General features: G+C 50.1%; 2 protein-coding genes across 3 annotated transcripts; one reads left to right on the top strand and one right to left on the bottom strand.

The window, feature by feature from the left end:
* Positions 1-4,132: 4,132 nt before the first annotated feature.
* Positions 4,133-5,692, top strand: LOC311156700 (C-type lectin domain family 2 member B-like; the record flags this gene model as incomplete). Its single annotated transcript, XM_084210885.1, is given in 6 exon segments — positions 4,133-4,429; positions 4,433-4,454; positions 4,810-4,908; positions 5,014-5,186; positions 5,387-5,487; positions 5,578-5,692. Coding segments are annotated over 6 exon segments (633 nt in total). The 5' UTR covers positions 4,133-4,306.
* A 5,671-nt stretch (positions 5,693-11,363) lies between these two features.
* LOC311156621 (protein ecdysoneless homolog) lies at positions 11,364-20,954 on the bottom strand. 2 transcript variants are annotated; one of them, XR_014616363.1, is made up of 14 exons: positions 20,758-20,954; positions 19,796-19,913; positions 19,353-19,440; positions 18,200-18,378; positions 17,310-17,505; positions 16,295-16,423; positions 16,023-16,148; positions 15,180-15,265; positions 14,329-14,435; positions 13,730-13,907; positions 13,231-13,298; positions 12,933-13,153; positions 12,112-12,413; positions 11,364-11,456 (listed from the first exon to the last, which is right to left on the bottom strand). XR_014616363.1 is itself a non-coding variant. In XM_084210681.1 (13 exons), exons 1-13 carry the CDS (start codon positions 20,951-20,953, stop codon positions 12,201-12,203), a joined length of 1,905 nt encoding a protein of 634 aa, XP_084066807.1. In that variant the 5' UTR covers position 20,954; the 3' UTR covers positions 11,701-12,200. The 2 variants fall into 2 exon arrangements, 1 of the variants encoding a protein (XP_084066807.1); XM_084210681.1 differs by lacking the exon at positions 11,364-11,456 and having other exon boundaries at positions 11,701-12,413.
* Between the last annotated feature and the right edge of the window lie 62 nt (positions 20,955-21,016).

Consider the following 21,016-nt stretch of genomic DNA (forward strand, 5'->3'; position numbering starts at 1 on the left):
GCCAGGCCTTGCCCTTGCACACTCAGCTGGAGATCCTCATATGAGGGACTTGGCCCAGCTGTGACTCAGACTCAGCTGGATTTTACCCAAAAAGAGCCAGGCACTGGTTTCAAGCCCTGGGAATCATTTGTTTAATTCAGGGCCAGCCTGAGAGCTCCCCCATCACCTTTGGTGCTTTTATGTTAAGCTGCCCAAGTTCTGCTCCCCTAGTGCTCACTTGTTTCCCCTCTCTGGTTACACTTCTAGAATGTTCCACCCCTGAGTGTATATATTGTTGCTTCCCCTTTGTTTGGGGTCTCTGGATCCTGCCCCTCGTACTGTGCACGGCTCCTCCCCGTTTGCTGTTTCTCACCCTTTATTAAAGTTCTTCTGGGCAGCTCCATCGAACCCGCTCCTTTTCATTTTCACCACCCTCGCCTGAAGTCAGGGAACCTGAGAGGTTTGTCACAGCCACCCTCACTGTGACACTGACAGAAAAGCATTTAAGAATACTTTTAGTACAAATATTTCTACATTCAGACATTCTTTAGGAGCCAATTCCCCTTTCTTTTTGTTTTAGAAATAACATGCATGTGTTTTGCTATGAGCATGAAGGGAACATCAAAACAAAACAATATATGCAATGAAACAAGAAATTGACAGTAATCAAGAATAAGTCAGGTAATACAAGTAATTAATAACAAATGTTAAATTGGATGATTATCAATATCTGCACCATCACCCAGAGGCTGCAGCAGCTGACAAACCTCATTTCAGTGAGGACCTGGAGAGCCATTCCCAGGAAAGGTGTCCAAGCTCACTTTAAAAATAGATCCAGCTGTCCTATTGTTGGAGGGTCAAATTGCCAAGTCCAAGAGACTTGGATACAGTTCTGAGGCAGAAAACATCTGGGTTTGTTGGCAATTTTCCAACCAGGTAGAGCCAGGGCCTGGCCAGAGCCCAGACCCTCATTAGGAGGGTCTCCCTCACATTCCTTAAAAACAAATCCCTCAATAACAGCAGCTGTGAGATGCCCCAAACACAGCAAACTGCTGGAGTGCTCCTGTGAGAATAGCTGGGGCTGTGTCTGATTGCCACAGGGCAGAAGCTGCCTTGCCCTCAGCAGGGCACAGCCCTGGCCCATCAGGATGGGTCACAAAAGGGTCGGGAAAGACCACAGGAGCTCAGCTCAGATGGGGCTTTTGACAGAGCCCAGACATCTTATCCTGGAGCTCTGAAAACACAGGAAAATGATGAGACAGCCCTGGCTCAAGGCACAGCAACCCTGCTGGAACAAGAGGAGGGCCCAAAGGCTGAGAAGGCAGTGCAGGGAAGGGCTGCAGGCAGCCTGGGCACAGAGATGCACCTGCAGCTGGGGAACAAACCAGAGAGATCCCAAAGTGACACCAGTCTGTAGACAGTCACACAAAGAGATGGCACAGCTCATGAAAAGCCAGGTATCAATAAGGTAATGATCCCTTATGAATAATGCCTGTTCTAAAAATGAGTGAATTGACATGATGGAACCAATAGATCAGCAGTGCCTGTCTCAGGAATTGCAGACAATATTCTTCCAGCATTCCTGTATCCATACCAGTGAAACACTGAACAGCTGACAATGGATAACAGCCATAATGTAGAACAACCCCCCACTCTGCTGTGTTATCTATGGAAGATAAACCAGAAGAGATCACAATGAATGATCCTGTCAGGCAGTGCAGCACTGACACCTGTGCAACCTGTGAGAGGATCAAGGGCCCAACAAACTGTATCTGCTTCTATCCAAAAGCAGGGGTTTATCAGTGCTTCATCACAGCTGTTTCAGTCAGATGTGTCTTATCTCTAGAAGAAAATAACTCCATCTTGCAATTTTGTTTAAACAAACATATTTACACAAAAATAACTTAGGACTTAAAATCAATTGCAGTGTAATTCAATGCCACCTCAGTAGAATTAGAGGTACATTTAAGAGAACTTAAAGTTAACATCTTTAATACTGAATAAAAACTGATCTTAATGAAACTGGAATAGAAAATGTAATGGCCTAAAGTGAAGACTGAAACTTGACCTTGTCCAAACTCAGCAGCACTCAAACCTGACAGAAATCCACCTCAACATAAATGCCTCTTTACAAAATTAACTCAATAGAGTAATAAAACATAACTTAACATTACTCAGATCTAACTTTGCTTAATCTTACCAACAGTAAATCATATTCAAACAAAACATAGCCAAACAACAATCAGTATCCTTAAAAGTTCTGGGTACTACAAAATGTAACTTATTCTGCTGCTATTAATAGCAAAATGCACTGAAAATGTGAACCAAGCATGGCTGAAATAACGGCATGATGGATTTACTGGAGGGATTAGAGAAGTGTGACAAAAACGTTGACCTATGGAATTTAACATTGAGAAAAACTCATGGCCCCGCAAATTTTATGGAACCATAACTTTACTCAGACCTTTTAAAGTGCAATTGCACCGAAAGAAACAATGCAGAATCTGGCAAACTGTCCAACAAACCGGGAGCTTCTCGAGATTGTATTTAGTGTAATAGCATATGGAAAATGTTGAGGAAAAATCATGTTATCAGCATTTCTGTTGAAGAAATGAGAATGTGTTATGCTGCACATAAAAATAAAAATAATAGACTGGATTTACCGCTTTGAACCTGTCCAGTAACAATTCTCAGAGAAATCAGAATTCAAGAAAAACACAAAATGAACTTTAGAAAAGCATTCCAACACATTTTTACCGCATCCTAGCACACGGTGCGTGAGGCTTCAGTAATCAGGGGCACTCAGAGCCCTTCCGACAGATGCCGGGGTTCGCCCCGCCGGACGCGGGGAGCCACGGGGGGCAGTGAGGTCGCCCGGGGCCAAGCGGAGCCGCCGTGCCCGCCGGGCAAAGCCGAGCCCCGGCAGCGGGGAAGCCCCGGCGGCAGCGAGGGGCTCGGCGGGGAAAGCCGAGCTGCGACTCCGCCCGGGGCTCGGGGTGAGGCGGGGCAGCCCCGCGCCTGCCGACACCGCCGGGGTTTGCATTGCGCTCGGCCGAGCCGAAGGCACTCGGGTTCTGATCCCCGGTGCGGGCCGGCAGCGCCGGGAGGCGGCAAAACGGTGAAGGAACCGACCCGGGAGAAGGCAGCGGGGAGCGCCGGGGAGAGGGGACCGGACGGAGGCGGGAGCAAAACAACCGCAGCACGGGGCCGAGCCGCGATTGGCTGCGTCCCCGGATCCTGATTGACCGAAACGTCCAAAATCCCTCCCACAGCCGCCGCTCAAATTTTGGCGCCAGCGGCCATTCCGTGTTTACCTGGCCAGCGCTGCAGCAGTGGCTGCGGGCGGCGCGATCGCGGCACCCGCAGCCCGGTGAGGGGATGGCGGAGCTTGGAGGCGGCTCCAGCCCAGGTGCGACACGCGGTCGGTGCTGACCCCGCTCGGGGCTCGCTGCGGGGAGGGGGCCGTGTTGAGGGGGTTGGGGGATTCTGGCGACTTCCTTGTGCTAGGCTCCCCCGTTCACAAGTGTGAAAAACAGAATTCAATGCTTAGAGTTTTTAAAGGTTTCGTATAATAATAATTGTAATAGTAACCGGATAAAAAACCGACAATATTTCCAGTGCTGGGTACGCCCGACAAAAGCCAAAGAAGAGCCGTAAGTGATACAGAGCTGTTATGTTCTTATACTACTGTTTCTGTGAGCAATGCAATCCATGCTAAAGCCGATAAATTATGTTATACTAACTTACAACTAAAACGAGTTATAATTGAGACAATTTCGAAATAGTTATAATCACAAACAACATGCATACGCTAATACATAAATGCGAAAGCCAAAATTACCTGGTCATTTTTCACACAGGCAAGGAGCCACAGCGGCCGTGCCGGCGCTCGGTGTCCCCCGGCTCCGAGGCGCCGGGGCAGGGAATGCGGGGCACGGTGGTGAGCAGCCCGGCGCTGCTGGCTCTTGCCCCTCGGCAGGCGGACTCCGAGCCGCAGCTGCCCCGGGTCAGCAGCACCCGGCAGCTCGCAGGCGCTGTCAGCGCCCGTCCCGGCACGGAGCTGGGCTGCAGCGGCTGCAGAGCCACAGGGGCCGGGGCTGCGGGCACCGCAGAGCTCCCGGAGGCTGCGCTTGTCTCCGCAGCTGCCGCCGCACCTCTGGGCAGCGGGGACAGCGCAGCCGGAGCTGGCACCGCCCGCCTGAGCCGCGGGGTCCCGCAGGGCCGGCACCAGCAGTGACCTCTCATCGTGTCCCTTTCAGGGTGCCATCAGCGCCGGTGTAAAGCTGCTCCCGAGGCCGAACTCCCAAAGGCTTTGCCAGCACTCCTGATGTCTCAGGAGCAAAGTGCTGTTTGTTCCAGGCAGAGAGATGGCGCCTGTGAGCAGGAGGAGAGTCAATTGTGCTCAATTCCTGGAGCTGGAAATAAGCCCCTGCAGGCCCGATCAGCAGCATAGAATGGACACAGAAGATTCCTGAGTAAGTGCAGGGCCACCCTTGTGGCCTCTAGGGAGGAGACAGTGTCCCCTCCCACGGACAGGGCTGGCAGGTGTGTGGCTGTTTCCCGATGTCTGGAAGAGGCCCCATGCTCTGCTGGGCCCCATCAGGGGCTGGAAGCAAAAGCCCCAGCTGCCCCCAAGGCTGTGCAGTTCTCCTGCTGCAGCCTGTCCCCACAGCTGTGTCCCTGGCTGTGTCCAGGCTCTTGGCTCTCTGGCTGCCAGCTGAGTGAGGGCCACACTGGCTCAGGGCTCCCTGCTCTGCTCCCTGGCCATGGGCTGAGCAGATTGCAGGGCCAGCTCTGCTCCTGGCAGCCAGCAGCTCTTTCCTGCTCCAGGTGAATGGTTCAGGTTCCATCCCGTGGGCACGGCGGTGCTGATTCTGCTGCTCCTGGTGCTGGTGCTGGCTTTGGGGGTGGCCTTGGCTGTGCTGGCAGGTAAGGGAGGGGCAGCAGCCTGGGCCCAGCCCCTCGGAGCAGAGCGGGCTCCCTGCTCCCTGCACAGGGCAATCCTCAGACCTTATCCTTTTCCCCTTCCACCAGCACCACAGGTTCCAGTTCCACCTGCGACTCTGCAGTGCTGTCCCCGTGGCTGGCTTGGCTACAATGGTGTCTGCTACAACTTCTCACGGGATTACAGCACCTGGGAGCAGGGTCAGGAACGGTGCTCCAAGCTCGGGGCCTCCCTGGCCATTGCCAAGGATGAGGAGGCCATGGTGAGTGAGGGGCTGCGGGCGGTGTGGGGTGGCTGAGGGCAGCCTGGGGGTGCTCCTGGGCCGGGCTCGGTGCTCGTAGGGCCGGGGCTGCAGCCCTGGGCCGGGGCCTTGCAGGGAAGGAGCCCCGGCGTGCGGGGGCAGCCCCGGGCACGTGTCCCCCCGAGGGGCCGGGGCAGCTCCCACTCCTCTCTCCTGGGCAGGATTTGCTCTCCCGACTCCGCGGGAACGTTCCTTACTGGCTCGGGCTGCGCAGACGGGGCGAGCGCCTGCAGTGGGAGGACGGCAGCAGCTACAGCTCCCAGTGAGTGCCGGGGAGCCAGGCAGGGCCTGGGGGGACAGGGGCACAAGGTGTTCCCCTGGCAACCGGCACTGGCTCTGCTCCTCCCTGCAGGGTTCCTGTCCTCGGCAATTCCCAGTGTGTGTTCCTTGCTGAGGATGGATTGAGGAGTGACAACTGCTCAAATCGGCGGCCGTATGTCTGCAGCAAGGCCCAAGCTCCCCTGTAGCAGGGGCTGCAGAAAGGACCTTCTCCACGCTGGGCAGCACAGGGCTGTCCTTCTTTAGCTGCACCCTGTGCCTTGCACTTCCTCCCAGGGTCACCTCAGTGCCTCTTCCTCTCAAGTGCCAACGCTGGGCTGGGGCTGCAAATGAAGAGTATCTGCAATCCATCCTGCCACCGATGCTGCCTGGAGTTGTAGCAGACATTGAGTTAGCTTTAGCTCCGTGGAGAATAGAAGCCTAGAGATAAGAAAATGCCAAGTCATAGTAACTAAGCCAGGAGTCTTCACTTAGGTCCTCCAGGCTTAGCTTATCTCTGTGACCCCATAGGCCATTCTCCCAAACCCTTACAACTGGTCAGTTCCTGAGCCCCCCTAACCCTACATAAGGGGCTACCTGAGCCCGTTCTGGCAGAAGCGCTGTCGTCAGAACCCTTCACGGACCCCTCATTATAACCACCGTGGAACCACCAGGCTGCCTTCTCATCTCCCTCGCCATCTGCTTTCCCAAAAGCCACTGCTGGCCAGAGCACCTTAGCAAGCTAAAGAGCTGAAAGTATAAAAGAGCTGAAAATCACTAAGAGCTGATAATCACTAAGGTTGCTAAAGGCAGCCTCAGCTATAGAGCAGTTTGGGTTTGGACACCCGGCCTCTGGAAGGCTGCGCTATCCGGCCCAAGACTGCTCGCCTGGGGCACCCTGATCCTGCATGGATCCCGCTATCCGGCTAGAAGCAGCCCTGTGGCTTTCACATGGAGTGAGTGCATTGCCCTCATTGTATGTGAGAAACACGGCTCACTGTTTATAATTTTTAGACAAGTTTATTATGGGATAAAATCCCGCCTTTGGTTTCTTGTATATTTGCACAGGGGTGGTCTAAGCTATGTTCTCAATGTACTGTTACACTGTAGGCCTCTGCATATTCAGTAATGCTGTATTGCACTCAGTAGTTGCTGTTTTGCACTGGGTTATTAGAGATTTGCACAGAGTAGCCTTTATATTGCACCGAATAGTTCCTGTTATATCACATGGTTTGTTCTTCCCTCTCTCCCATCACATGGTCCCTCCTCATGCACCCCTGACCTCAATAGCCCCTGGTGGTTTCTTCCCTGGTCAGTGTCTCCCCCCTCCCTCCCCACTTATATCCTCTTGGTTATGCTCCTCCTCCTCCATTCCCCTGGGTATCAAAGTCTCCCACCATCAGGCCATGCCCTCTTTCTCACCGGGGAAGTCACCAGAGTCCCAGGTGTCTCGCAAGTCAATAACCAGAGGACATTTGTCCCCACATGGATAATGGCACTTCCAGTCTCTTGCTGTCGTCCCTGTAAGATCATGTGCAGTAGGGTCAATAGCTAGCTGGAGTGGACCCAAACAGCCTGCCCAGACACGGTCTTACACATTAGAGTTTATACTTATTCAAACATTCATTTAAGTAACATATTCTTTTGTTTGGTTTCAACCTTTGACTTGTCTTTATGCCATATTCTTGATTAAATGAATACATTTCATTTTTATTGTGGTTCTATCTTGTATTTTCACTCCCTGATAATAAGTGTTGATAATTTTTTTTTCAGTTCTCTGGTTTCTCCTTCCGTTATCTTGTCTTCCAGATAAATAGTCCCTGAATGTGGAAAATCACTTAATTTTTATACACCATTTTCTGAGTTAGTTACATGAAATGGTCATTTCAACACTTCACAGTCTCTGTTATGCTATGGTCTAAGATAGTATCTATTACACCACTATTTATAAAAGCTTTAGGGTGCATCCATAAACTGACAGATTATACTATATCAAAAGCAGTAATTACAAATTGCACTGCACATTGCAATACAAAAATTACTACCTAAATGTGAAAGGCAATAACTATATTTGTTATTTGTAACATCATACAACAAACTCGACTGGGAAATCCAAATCACCCTGGGCTCCTGGAAATCATCACAAACTGGCCTGAAGGTGAGAATTTTGGACTGTCCTTGGAAGATGTGAGAAAGGACCCTCACTTTTAAAATTTTAAAGGTTAATTAAACCTTCACAAAAAATTACAACAGTGGACTGAACAAGGAAAAATTACAGCGCTGGGGGTCTCTGTGACTGTCAGCCCTGTGCTCATTTACAAAATGGATGCCTTTTATAACCTCAGCCCCTCCCAAAGTTTTGTCACTCAACTCCTTCTGGAGGAAGGAATCAGAGACAAAGTGAAGCCCAGGAAGCAGAGAACAGTGTGGAGAAGATACACTTTTAGGATTTGTTGTACATCTCATTCCCTTGCTCTGATTTGTTGGATAATAAATTAAATTCATTTTAATTTCCCTGTCCATGCCTGTTCTGCCCATGATGGGTGAGAGATCTCTGGCTGCCTTTACTGAGAGCCCCGAGCCTTTCCTGCTGTGTTCTGTTGCCTGCCCAGGAGCAGCAGGAGAGGCCCAGAGCGCTTTTGCTGGCCCCGGGCAGCTGGCCCGGCCCAGCCCAGCCCAGGAATCCCTGCCATCATTCCCTGCACCATCACCCGGCCCCACGGCGGCTCCGGCTCCGCGGGCAGGCGGCTCCAGGAGCTCAGAGTGGGCAAAATGGGAGCGAGGGAGATGAGGCAGCCGGTGCCAGTGGGTGAAATGGCTTTGCCGGAGCTGGCAGGGAGAGGAGGAGGAGGGAGAGAGTGGTGCCAAGTAAAGGGGAGAGAAAGAGGGACAAAGTGGTGGGGATGGCCATGGGGCAGGCGGGCATTTTGCTTTCCAGCTCTGTGGGAGGAAACCAGGACCTGTCAAATCCATGCACGAAAAGAGGGGAGAAATAGCAGGTGGTGGAAATCTATGAATATTGAGATTCATTTGATCTCCCTGAACTGCCAAAGCCAACAGTCTCCAAGCACCACCAGTGTTGTGGTGCGCCTTGCCCTGCCCCTGCCCTGGCTGCAGCAGCCGCCTGTTGAGACGAGCCCTGTTCTCTAAAAGAGCTGCACCGAGGGACCACTGGGGCAGGGCTGGTTAAGAAGAGAGGAATGGGAAAGGGTGGAAAGTGTGAAGGGAATAAAATAGAATGGTGTAAGGAAAAATGATAACAGAACTGCACCAGGAATGGCCACTGACTGCTGTCACTAAAATAGCTGCACTGAGGGACGGCCACACAATTCCATTTCCACACAGAAAGGGTGGGACTTGCCTTTCCCTTAATAACCACCACTGGCATGTCCAAGGCCAGCAGGTACACTCAGAGGTGTCCAGAATCATCATTACACTGGGAAAACTGGGGTTGGCATCAGCTGTGACAAACATCAGGAAGAGCACAGGAGCAGAAATACAGATTTCCCAGCTCCCTCCCAGGGAGAACAGTATCAGCACAGGCACAGAAAATGCTGATATAACATCCTTTCCCACAGGACCCTGTGCTCAGCTGGAGGCAGCATCCTTTAGGTAGTGCTCCTCAGTGCTTTTACCCATGGAAATGGTGCAGAGGGACGCAGAAGATTTACTAGCATGTTAAAAAGAAGCTGAAAGACCAGGAAGGATGACATTTGGGATAGGGACAGAAGCAAATTCACACATCATATGACACTTAAATATGGCTGCTGTGAGTGTGCAGCATGGAGGACAGCTAGATTAAATTAGAATATATTCCAAAACTATTTGGCCTTATAACTGCAAGTAAGGTTAATAACCCCCACCAATTTTTAAAAAGGGAAATCTGATCTGAACTAATTTGGATCACCATCCCTGCACCATTGGGTATCATGACTCCTTTTCCCCACCAAACTACAAAGGCTTTCCTGGAAATCTCTCATTTCCTGTGTCCTACCTGTAACAGTGCTCCAGTGACCTGTGTGATCTCTCTGAAGGAACTGAGCTTGACCTTCCCAACAGCTCTGCTCTTCACTTCCCAGCCTGGTGCCCTTGGGAATTTCCATCTGGGAGCGCTGGCCTGCTGAAGGAGAGGCTCTGTTCCAAACACCCACCCTTTGCAGGAGTCCCCCACGATGGCATGTTCACCTGCCTGCACTGATCCCTTTGCCTCTCAGCTCCAGCTGCAGCCCAGAAAGCTGGCAGCTGTTAAGGGCCCTTTGCCATGGCACGGCCCCACCCAGCTGATTCCCAGCCTGGCAGCACAGTGGGCGCACATTCCCAGCCCTGGCGCTTGTTCCCATCCCGCTGCACGGAGCCCACTTGTTCCCCAGTGTTCCTGCAGGAATCCAGGCCCAGGTGTCTCTGGGGTCTGCAGGGGCTCTCCTGGGGCTACGTGGGGGTGCCTGTGGCATTTGGGAGGGGGCCTGAGGTGTGGGGGTGTCTCTGGGAGTCCTGCTCTTTCCCCTCATATTTCCCATCCTTTTTCCACTCATGTTCCACACCCTTTTCTCCTCACCTTTCTAGAGCTTTCCTGCTTCCTAAACACCAACTTTTCACCATTATGCCATCTCCATTTTTAACTCTTCCCCCCCCTTTTCTGCTGCCCTTATTTTTGCCAATTTTTGTCCCATTTTTTTCCTGCTTTTTTCTGCCCTTTTTTCCTCCCTTTTTTGCCCCTTTTTTCCCTCCATTTTTTCTTCTGCCCTTTTTAGCCACTGGTTTTTGCTACCTTATTTTCCCACCCTTTTCTACCAACTTGTTTTTCAGGTTTTTTTTTTTGCTGCCCTTTTGTTCCGCTTTTTCTCCCAGCCTTTTTTTGTGCCTCAATATAAATCCCTCAAATGATGGAATCAGTGGGGGTTTCTACCAGTTTAAACCCTCAAAGTAAGGCACAACAGACATACCTTGTTAATTTAAACTGAAGGATGATGAAAATTGAAGGTTTGCTCTCATTTCAAACCTATCAAATCCCATCATAAAGGGTGTTCCCTGCTCTATTTCAGCAGGAAAATAGGGATTCCCCATCCATCCATACCCCTGCAATAATGGCCAAGGCAGGGTTCCTTTCAATTGATGCCCTCAACACTGCAGGTGGATGGGGATTCCCCCAGCTGAAACACAGACAAGAAGGGAACATTACCCAGTTAAACAACTGCAGAATACACTTGGACAGAAATCCACTGAAAGGGAACCACACACCACCTCTCTTCCCTAATTAGCTCCATCAGGCTTCCTTCACTCTCAGAATTCAAAGTGGAGATGCCTCGTGTGTTACCTCAAAGCAGAGGAAGAGGCAGCATGGAAATGCTTCTTCTTCCAGGGCAAACTCTGCTGGGAGCACTCCCAGAGCCTTGCAGGGCTCCACTGTGAAGCTGCTGAACAGATGGAAATAGTTGGGATGAGCACAGCCCCAGGGAAATCCCAGCCCCACTGGTGGAAAAGTCAGATTATCCAGGCAGCAACATCAGCTGGAGTGTTTGCAAGAGAGCAGCTTTGTTCTGAACCTCAGCCCAGGAGTTCTCCTCATGCCCTAAGGGAGCCCTTCCATCTATTTGCACCTTTTGTACAGCACAGGCCACACAGCAGTTAAATGGGATCATGTTCTTCAACTCAGTTATGTTTTAAAGTATCGAAACTGGATCTAACTACTCATCAGTGAGGAGTTTTATGTATTTTCAGTGTAAATTACCTTCCCTGATAAACGCCAACCCTTCCCAAGGTTCAAGTACCTCTGTTTTCCACCAATAACTGGTCATTATCCTTGTCTCAATTGAAAAACCTCTGTCAACCCCATTTTTCCACCACACATTTGTCTGTCTCTCACCTCTCAGCAGTCCAAATTCCTTGAAATTCAGCAGAACCTTCTTCACACTTCCCAGCTCCTGCTGTCCATCTCTAATCCCTGTCCAACCTGCCAGTGCTCTCCCTGAACTGCTGACAAAGTCAATTACACAACATCAGTGGAGGACAACTGATTACTTGCTGAATGAAAAAGAAATAAAGAGGAATTAAGAAGCTGATTTCAAACTGGCATTGGACTGCATTGCTGGTGTCTATGTAACAAGAATTTCTATGTATTTCATTTAGATAATGAACTATTACAAAAATACTTTCCCTCCAAGAACTGATACTGCACTGAGGAAGTTATGCAGACCTTCAAAGAATTCAGTAAGCAAGTTTTATTTCAGTTTTTATTGAAATAATTTAAAAAATACTTCTGGCCAATATTTACACATTTGATCCAATTACTCTTCCTGCAATGTGCTATTTCCCCAGCTGCCCCTGAAGGCAGCAGCATTCTCAGAACAAGAACTGCTCCCCAGATATTGAACCCACTCAGCAATGGGTCAAAGGACATTTTAGAAACATGACAAATTGGATCACTGATTGGAAAAATGGAAGAGAGGTTTTGTAATAAAAGAAAACCTCATTTCAGTCATTCATTCTACATCATTTTCCAGTTTTCTGAAAATGCGTCACCACTAAGAAAATCTCATTTCCACCCAAGCCAGTGTCCAAACAGGAGCTTTTGCAGGTAAATTCACTCTGCTGAAGTGACACATAAGGAACAGAATGCTCAAATTAAAACCTTTGGCCTCTCCTTCCACATGCTGCTCATCTGTCTGTGCTCCATCTCCCCACCAGCCATGTCTTGTCCAAAGGCTCTCCCTGCCTTGCTCAGCTGCCAGTGAGCTCGCTGCTCTCAGGTAAATTCAGCCCCAGGCTCTGTAAAATGTTCGAGGTGGGTCCTGCCAGGCCAGCCTGGGCACTGTAGGACTCCAGCAGGTTTGCCACCAGGTTCATGTCCACATCCAGGGCTGCCAGCTCAGCAGCCTCAGCTCCAGAATCAGGGCCAGCACTCTCACACGGGGCTGCTCCAGCAGAACTTGCCTGCAGTGAGTACAAAGAGAAAGGGTCATGACATTGCATGAGCAGATTTAAAGGGGAAAAAAAAGGCAAACCACAGGAGAAAAGAAACAACAATTCTGCAGCCAACAAAGTCCAGTACACGCCTGAGTCCTGACAGACAGGAATTCAGACACCAAATGCTCATGCCAGCTGAAAATCACTACTGCCCATTACCCAGGTTAAGTTCCAAGAGAAGGACACAAAGTGTTGCTGAGTCCTGGCTCCAATTCCTGTGGGAGAAAACTACTACAGGAATTGGAGCAAGTCCTGCAGCTGCTTGCCCCACTACTCAAAGCAGGGAAATGCAACTAAGCCTTGGAAAAGATGGGCAAATTCCAAGCTTAGGTAAGCTCTAGTTTGACAAAAACGTATGGTGGTGCAGGTCCTGCACACTTTGCTTGCACGTGGGAAGGTTCTGATCCCATGACTCAGAATGGCCACTGGCAGCACATTTCCTGCTTGGAAATTACTGCTGCAAATCAGAGCTCAGGGCACACTCACCCCTCTCTTGTGGCTGCTGAAACTTTTCCCAACGTTGGTCTGTGCCAGCTCATGGTCCATCTCCTTCATGTACGCCTTGAGACTGCCCACAAGCTCCTCAGGAGGCACCTTCTGCTCCTGCCTTTCATTCCCAGCATCCAGGTCTTCATCATCCTCATCTGAGAAACCAAACTCCTCCTCTTCATCCAGGTCATCAGAATCCAGCTCCTCCGAGTCTGCCCCTGGACATGATTTTGTGTCATTACAACAGCAAAGAAATCAGTGCTGGGATTGGTTTCAAATAAAGAAGCAATCTCACCTAAAATTCTGTCCAGGGCTTTTGTAAAAGAATCCACATCAAAGGTAACATGGGATTCATCAGATGACCTGAAATATAAAAAGATTTTTAAAGAAATAAAGCTTTTATACTTGCATAAGCCTGACACAGGCACAAGCCATATTGATTTTTCTCTGAAGTTGGGACATTTGAATTTAAAATACCTCAGAAGTTTGAAGCCTGTATGCATTAGACACAAAACAGTCAGTGGAAGAATTCTTGGCATAAAAGAGAATAATTGTGAAGACACAAAATCCAACTGAGTGACAGAGAGCAGCTCAGCTTGCAGCACTCGAACCTGCACCAGTGCCAGAGTGGTACCAAGCTGATTTAAAGCAAGTACATGTTCACTGCTCTGGCTTTGCTTCAGGCCCCTGCTCAGCACAGCACGTTCCAACTCGGATCCTCTGCATCACAGTCAAGCACAGGGTTCAGCAGAGTGCAACATTCCACACCAGACCCAAACTCCAAGTGCTACTACCATGGCATTTCTGCTCCTTCGTGCGTGGACACTTTGGACACAAAAGCCTTCATGCTCTCAGCAACTGTTTCCAAGTCATAGTTTTGCTCTTCCTCATTGGTGGAAGGAAGGGACTCATTTCTTGTTTCCTTCAGCATCTGATCCAGAGCACCTGGTGTAATATCCAGCCAGCTGTCATCTGAAAGAACACAGGACAGATCTGTTACTCTGCACAAGCCTGCTGGCCCACAGGGCAAACCAGCTGAGTGACAGGACTGCAACCATCCTGCAGCTCAGTTCTGCAGTTCAGTTTTTGGGCTGATCCTGGGTCACACACAGCACAAGGCAGAGAGAGGCTGAGAAGAACCCAGTGGAGATTTCTTTTCACTGCTTAAAAACCTTGCTTTGCAGAGTTCAGTCTAAGAGAGACCATTCTAGCCACTGAGAAGCCTTTGGCCACTAAGTGGAGGAAGAAAGGCTTACTCTGAATTGGGAGAGCCAATCCAGTGTTTAGTCTTAAGGAAGGCTGGACTGGCTCTCCCCTCACAGCTGTCAGCATTCCCCCTCTCCCCCCACAAATAATCATCTGTAATAGGAATAACTCCCCGCATCCAGCTCACCATCCTCTGGAGGAAGACAAGCTGCTTCTCTCTCAAATTCCTTCAGATCAATGGGTGTTGTCTGTAGTAGTGTCAGGATTTCATCACCTGGGTTCACTTCATCAGAGCTAGAAGAAAAAAAATCAATTTACTGACATGGATTCAATGGGATCACATGCTCTGCATTCAGGTTTTCACTTGAATTCTTCTTTCTTCCTTCTGTGCAAACACATCAAAAAGGGAAATGAATCTGGGGGAAGTACCAGAGTACTACACAGAGTATTGGCCGAAACAGGACACAGTCAGTCCCTGCAATTTTTGCTGATGGCTCCAAAGCCCACTGGTCATGGCTCTTTTCCTTTACATTTAATTTGCCTTAATAAATATTAAGATTACCTGAGCACAAACTGGAAATTCAAAAAACTAGCAGTCAAGATATTATGAGCTGGCAAAGCCTCAGATATTTCTGCAGTGATTTATTTTTTGGATTTGATCATCCAGAGAAATCCACAGCCAGCTCCTTGAGCAAAGTAGACAGATTACCTTGTATTCATTATTCACTGGGACTGCTTTTCAATGAAACTTTTATCCACTTTCTACAGTCAACCAAACAAAAATTGCTTTGCAGTCACCACTTGGAATCCACTTGGAAGAGCTCAGCATTTCACAAAACCAAGATAAAAGAGTTACTCAAGCCAGAACTTCTCCCAGTGGAGTATTCCAGAGGAATTAGTACTTCTATGTCCTGGCCACAGCTCCCATGTTAAATGTGCAGTGGAGAAAAGGGTTCAGGTGTTTGGAACAAGGATTTCAAAGGTCACTTAGAGGATTTGTAGGGCATAGAACACTCATCAATCTCAAGTAGCTCTCACCTTTCTGGCACAGCAACAGATCGCTGGAAGTGATCTTCTGCCATGTGCAACAGTTCCAGGTACTTGGCTGATCCCTCCATTTCTCCCTATTTAATGCAAGGCACAGGCATGAACCCAAACAATTCTCCCTCCCCTTCCTCTTCACAGTCAGGCTTCCTAAGGATGACTGTTGGTCACACACAAATGCTGAGAGAACCAAAACAACTAAAACCTCTTTGCCATCTACACTTGGAACTCAATACAGCAAAAGGGCATTCCTATATTTGAATTCTATTAAAGGATATTAACCTAAGAATCTCAATAAAGTTGTCCAATTTTATAACCTTCAAATAAGTACTCAATTTATGTCCCATTTATTAATTTCAAAGAAGTAGTCAAAGGCATCTTTTAAAAAAACCTCACAAAACCTCACCAAAACCCCCAGAACTCACAAAAACCACACACACATAAAAATTACACTTGCATGGGCCCAGACAGGTCTATGCTGTTATGTATGGATCTTGAAGAATATTTAATTCTAGAGGGGTAGAAATGAAATCTAAACCACTGAAATCAGTTACACCTCACACAATCACATATGGTGGTTTTCTTCACTCAAGTGTATTTCTCCCCTTGCTTTAGATGAATGAATCAATCCCTACATCTTGCTTTTTCCTTTTTAATTTCCAAAACAAATTCCTTTCAAAGGGGAACAACCTGCACATGTCCCCTCTAAACACATTAATTCATTTGACACAGAGACAAGGATTCAAGCTCTTGCCCTGCTGCAACTCCTCACACAAGTTCAAGGGTTAAAATGTATTTTCCCTGGAATGTTCAAAAGCCACAGACACACTGCTTCACCTTGAAATAATCCTTCTCCTTCAAGCTCCTGAGGAATCTCTCCCACAGAGGACCGCTTAACACGTTTCTCTTGGCATCAGGAGCTACTTTACTGCTCTTGGAGCACAGAATTTCAAAGCCATGAGCCTGCAGACAAAAGATGCAACAACAAGAAGTTCCCAAGGCGTGACAGACTTTGCTCACATTCTTCTGGACAAGCAGGCCACTTCCAGACAAGCACCCATTCCCTGGACATGCATGAACCAAGTCCAAAATGCACCAGAAATCATTACCAGCTTCATGCCCAGCTCGTAGGCTCTGTACTGAGGATGAGACAGGGCGGGCAGGGTGTATCCACTGCGTCTGTCTGGAACAAACTGCTGCTGCACCAGCTGGGCATATAAACACCGAGTGAAAGTCACCTGAAACAGCCAGAGCACAAACAAACACTCCCTGCAGCGGGACTGGGCTGGGGACAAGCATCAAACTCCCTCCAGGCTCACCAGAGGGGTTTGAAGGCATCCATATTACAGGGAGTACCTGAGACTGCATTCAAAATACGTCTTAGAAAGATTTCTCTAATAAATTGCTTTTCAGGCTTTACAAAGTTTGTTCCAAGTTGAAATACCCAAGTAAATACAAACTTTTGTCAGTCTAAATACATTAGGGAAAATCCTCATTATTTTGTATTCTCATTAACAAGGTGTATTTTCAATAAAAATGAAATTTGCTTAAAAGATTTTGGCAACTGTTTAGAAGTCCAAAATTTGACTCTAAAGCTTCTTGTCAGGACTCTAGTGGTACAACTCTGTAACAAAACGCATCAGGTACACGAGAGCTTGGACAGAGTGTTACTAACAAAACACTTCATAAAGCTTTCACAGGGCTGTGAGAGCACAGCTGAGAAGGTGAAAAGGGAGCGAACCACTGGTTAGGAGCAACTGCTCCCGTTGGCTGGCAGGGCTGTCAAACTGCTCTGATCACACAAGGAGATCAATTTACTCAGCAGGCACTTCAGCAGAGGAACTGTTGGCACAATCTGTGGTTTCAGAAACAATTCTCTCACGTTCACTCCCCTGAAAGTCCAGCCACACGTTCCAGAGCAGCTGTTAATGTAATGTCCTGGAAATTCATCCCTATAACTCGTAATTTTAAGTTAAATCTCCATGTTTATACCATTGGTCACAGAACCCTTGTCAGTGACAGAAGGGAATTAAGTGACCAGGCTTTAGGAGAGCACTAACCACGGCCACCAGAGGCGGTAGAGGAGCACACACCAGGGCCATCAGAGGCTCTGAGAGCACTTACCAGGGCCATCACTCGCTGCTCGGCAGGGAAGGTTCTGAAAGGGCGCCGGCAGGCCCCCAGATCGCTCGGATCCCGCAGGTAGAAGGCCTGCACTGCCGCAGCCACCAGGGACGGGCGCAGCCTCAGCACGGCCGCGATCCCGGCCGGCAGGAAGCAGCGGGCGCGGTGCAGCGAGGCCTGGATTTTCTCGGGATACCTGAGCGGCAACAGAGCGTAGGGAGGGCACTGCAAGTTAACCACTCCTTCTTTGTCAGGAGGCCCCTTTCCCTTTAATATTGACCAGGATCATGGGTCAGAAGATTACTCTGGAGTTAACACTTGGCCAAGCCAATGCCTAGAATGGCAGTTTCTATAATACATACTTCAATAAATGTACACAGCTCATAAAATTGAATTCCCCCACACAGGTAAGATGAGTCCCTGCGGACTTAACCAACATATCCAGCTATGCAGTATTCTTCGCCATACTTGCTGTGAAATCCTCACAAAAAATAAAGCACAGGGCTGAGCACAGCTGTGACAAGCTGAAGCCCTGACAATTCTGCTGGTTCTACATTTTTGGTCAAATCCTCTTTTTTCTTGTGCACAGGGCTCCTAAAATATCACAGAACTTTCAGATTTTTCAGCCTAAGGAAGATGTGAAGGAAGAGTAACTCTTGTCATTGTCAGGGGTGGAATTGCAGCAGTGAACCAGTTTCAGATCCCCAGACCACAGCCTACAGGACACTGATCCCCCTCTTTCCACAGAAAAGTGCCACAGAAAATCCTCCAGCTGCTGGTTTCTGAAAAGGAACCAACTTTATCCCATCTGTCGGGGAAAATATTTAAAGCCCAGGGAGCACAGAACCAAACCCCACCGCTGCAGAGGCCCGAAACGCAGCCCCACGTACCCTTGGATGCGTTTATTCAGCGCAGCTCTGATGGGCTCTGCAGCCAGGCACTCCTCGGGGCGGGTGGATAACAGAGCCAGCGCCTGTGGCACCGTGGGACAGGGAGCAGAGAGGGCCCCGCCCTGCTCCGGAGGTTCACAGGGCGGAATGATGTGCAGCTCTCCTTTGTAAAAGAACACCTGGCAGGCAGGAATGCTCTCATCACACAGGGGAAGAGCAGTCACACACAGAACCATGGAACATCTCATTACATATACAAATGCATTTCTTTGAACACTGAGAATATAAAGGACAAATAGAGAACCAAAGGAGGAAGCAGCACAGCTTTTCTAAAAAAGTTATTTGAGATGCCAGAGACCAGGAGCCAACCAGCAAAAATCCCTATTTTAATTGCAACAAGTTTTGTCAAATTTATCTTGTTTCCGTAACAACAATAATTGTTACACGTTTCTCTTCACTAGAGAAGTGCTTCAGGAGAACCAGCATTTCCTAACTGCTTCAGAGCATCACAGGCATTAAAAAGCATTATTTCAGGTGCCACATGCGACCTCTGCTGGTTGCTGATCCTAAGAAAAGCCCTGAATGCAATGTTCCCAACTCCCTCACTCTGGTTGCTCCCTCACACAGAAGGAAAATATGAGCCTGACACTCTAGGTACACACTTGCAATCAATTTTGGTGTTGTGTTCCAGCCCTTCTAAGAAGGGCTGGAGTAGGGGAAAATAATTGGAGTAGGGGAAAAAAAATTCAACAATTTTTTGCTAGTGACCAAATTAATTATCTCCATTTTAATCCATTGCCATTAGCAACCGTCCATATCCAGGTGAAGGTGTCTGCTCATCATTTCACCTGTACCAAACAAAGCCTGTGGCCTTACAGAGACAGCAACACTCCAGCCCTGAGCATTCCCTACTCTGAGGCCTAAACGCTCCACAATATGGTAAAATAAAAATTCATCCAAGTGGTTCTAGCAGAGCTTGAAAGTTCAGATTGATATGGGAGTGCTCCTGTAGGGAGCAACAGTAAGGGACAGAAAGCACTCTGGATTTGCAGAGGCAGTCAGACCACTTGGCTAGAAGTGCAAGAGAAAACTCCAGCTGCTACATGAAAGGCCACTGAGTCCCCCTTGCCAACAGTACACAAGTTTTACTCACCCTGTTCTCACTGTTCTCAGGATTCAGCCACTTTGGCAGAAAATCAGCTGCTTCTATCAAGAGAAACTCTCCATCGTTGTCATCAACACTGGCCAAGGAGAAATTGGAAATTTAGCAGCAAAAGCCTTGCAGAGCACAACAACACACTTCTGCATCCATGTCTGCTGGGCTTTTTTTAATATTCATAAATCCATAGAAAAGCTTAGGTTAGAAGGGACCTTAAAGATCAACACCTGGTTCTAACACCCCTGCCACAGGCAGGCACACCTTCCACTAGCCCAGGCTGCTCCAAGCCCCATCCAACCTGCCCTTGCACACTTCCAACGTGTATGGGATGGGGAAACACCTCCAAGGATGGGCAATGTTAAGACAGGACCCTCAGAGCACAGGCACTACCCCTTGGCAGCCCTCCCACAAGAGCAGCTCAGCAGCACCCGCCTTACCTGGCTGCCAGCCCCGGAAACTCCCTGCTCATCTCCCGGAGCAGGTACACAATGAACCACTCATCCTCCACGTTCTCCCCGAACACCGTGCTGCCGCCCAAGTGTGCTGGAGTTTCACCTGCGCAGAGAGGAGAGGCGGCTCAGCAACGCCATGCCCACATTGTCCACACAGGCTGCGGAGTCTCCCTCACTGGGCATATCCCAGACCCTGCTGACACAATCTTGTGTCCTGTGCTCGGGGATGGCCCTGCTGCAGCAGGGAGGTGGCACCAGATGCCTCACTGGGTTTGCCCGTGCTGTGACACCGACAGTCGGGGAAGCCGCCGCGTCCTCCCTCATACACTCCCGGTTCGAGCCCTCCGGATCCCCCTCACACCCCCTCTGTTCCCGGCCGCCGGTTCCCCCCCACCAGGCCCCAGTTTCCCCTCACACGCTCCTGATTCCCGGCTGCCGGGTCCTCCATACACTCTCCCGCTTCCCGGCCGCCGGATCCCCCTCAAACGATCCCGGTTCCCCCTCACACGCTCCCGGTTTTCGGCCGCCGGGTTCCCCTCACACACCTCCGGTTCCCCTCACATGCTCCCGGTTTTCGGCCGCCGGGTTCCCCTCACACCCCTCCGGTTCCCCCTCACACTCTCCCGGTTCCCGGCCGCTTGGGCCTCCCCACCGCGCTTCCGGATCCCCCTCACAAGCTCCCGGTGCGAGCGCGCCGGGTCCCCCTCACGCGCCGTCGGTTCCCGGCCGCCGGATCCCCCTCACACGATCCCCGTTCGAGAGCGCCGGGCCCCCCTCACACGCCACAGTTCCCCCTCACGCGCACTTCGACTCCGGCCGCCGGGTCCCCCTCACACGCTCCCGTATCTCCCTCACACGCTCCCGGTTCCCGGCCGCCGGGTCCCCCTCACATTCCCCCCGCTCCTGCCGCTCCTCCCGCCGTGTCTCCCGGCCCGCTCCCGGCTCACCGCGGCGCGGCACGTAGCGCAGGCGGAACGGCTGCCGCTGCCACACGTAGGAGGCCAGGAGCGGGGCGAAGCGCACCAGGGCCAGCTCAGCGCAGCGCCGCAGCAGCGCCTCGCCGCCCGGGCCCGCCGCCGCCGCCGCGAACAGGCGATAGCGCACCGTGTCCTCGGGCAGCGCCGGCCGCCGCAGCGCCTCCATCGCGCCGGGGCCCAAAGCGCTCCGCCCCGGGGAGGAGCGGCGCGATGGCGGCGGCGGCGGGGC

Source organism: Fringilla coelebs, assembly GCF_963513975.1.
Source record: "Fringilla coelebs genome assembly, chromosome: 8".
NCBI lineage: Eukaryota > Metazoa > Chordata > Aves > Passeriformes > Fringillidae > Fringilla > Fringilla coelebs.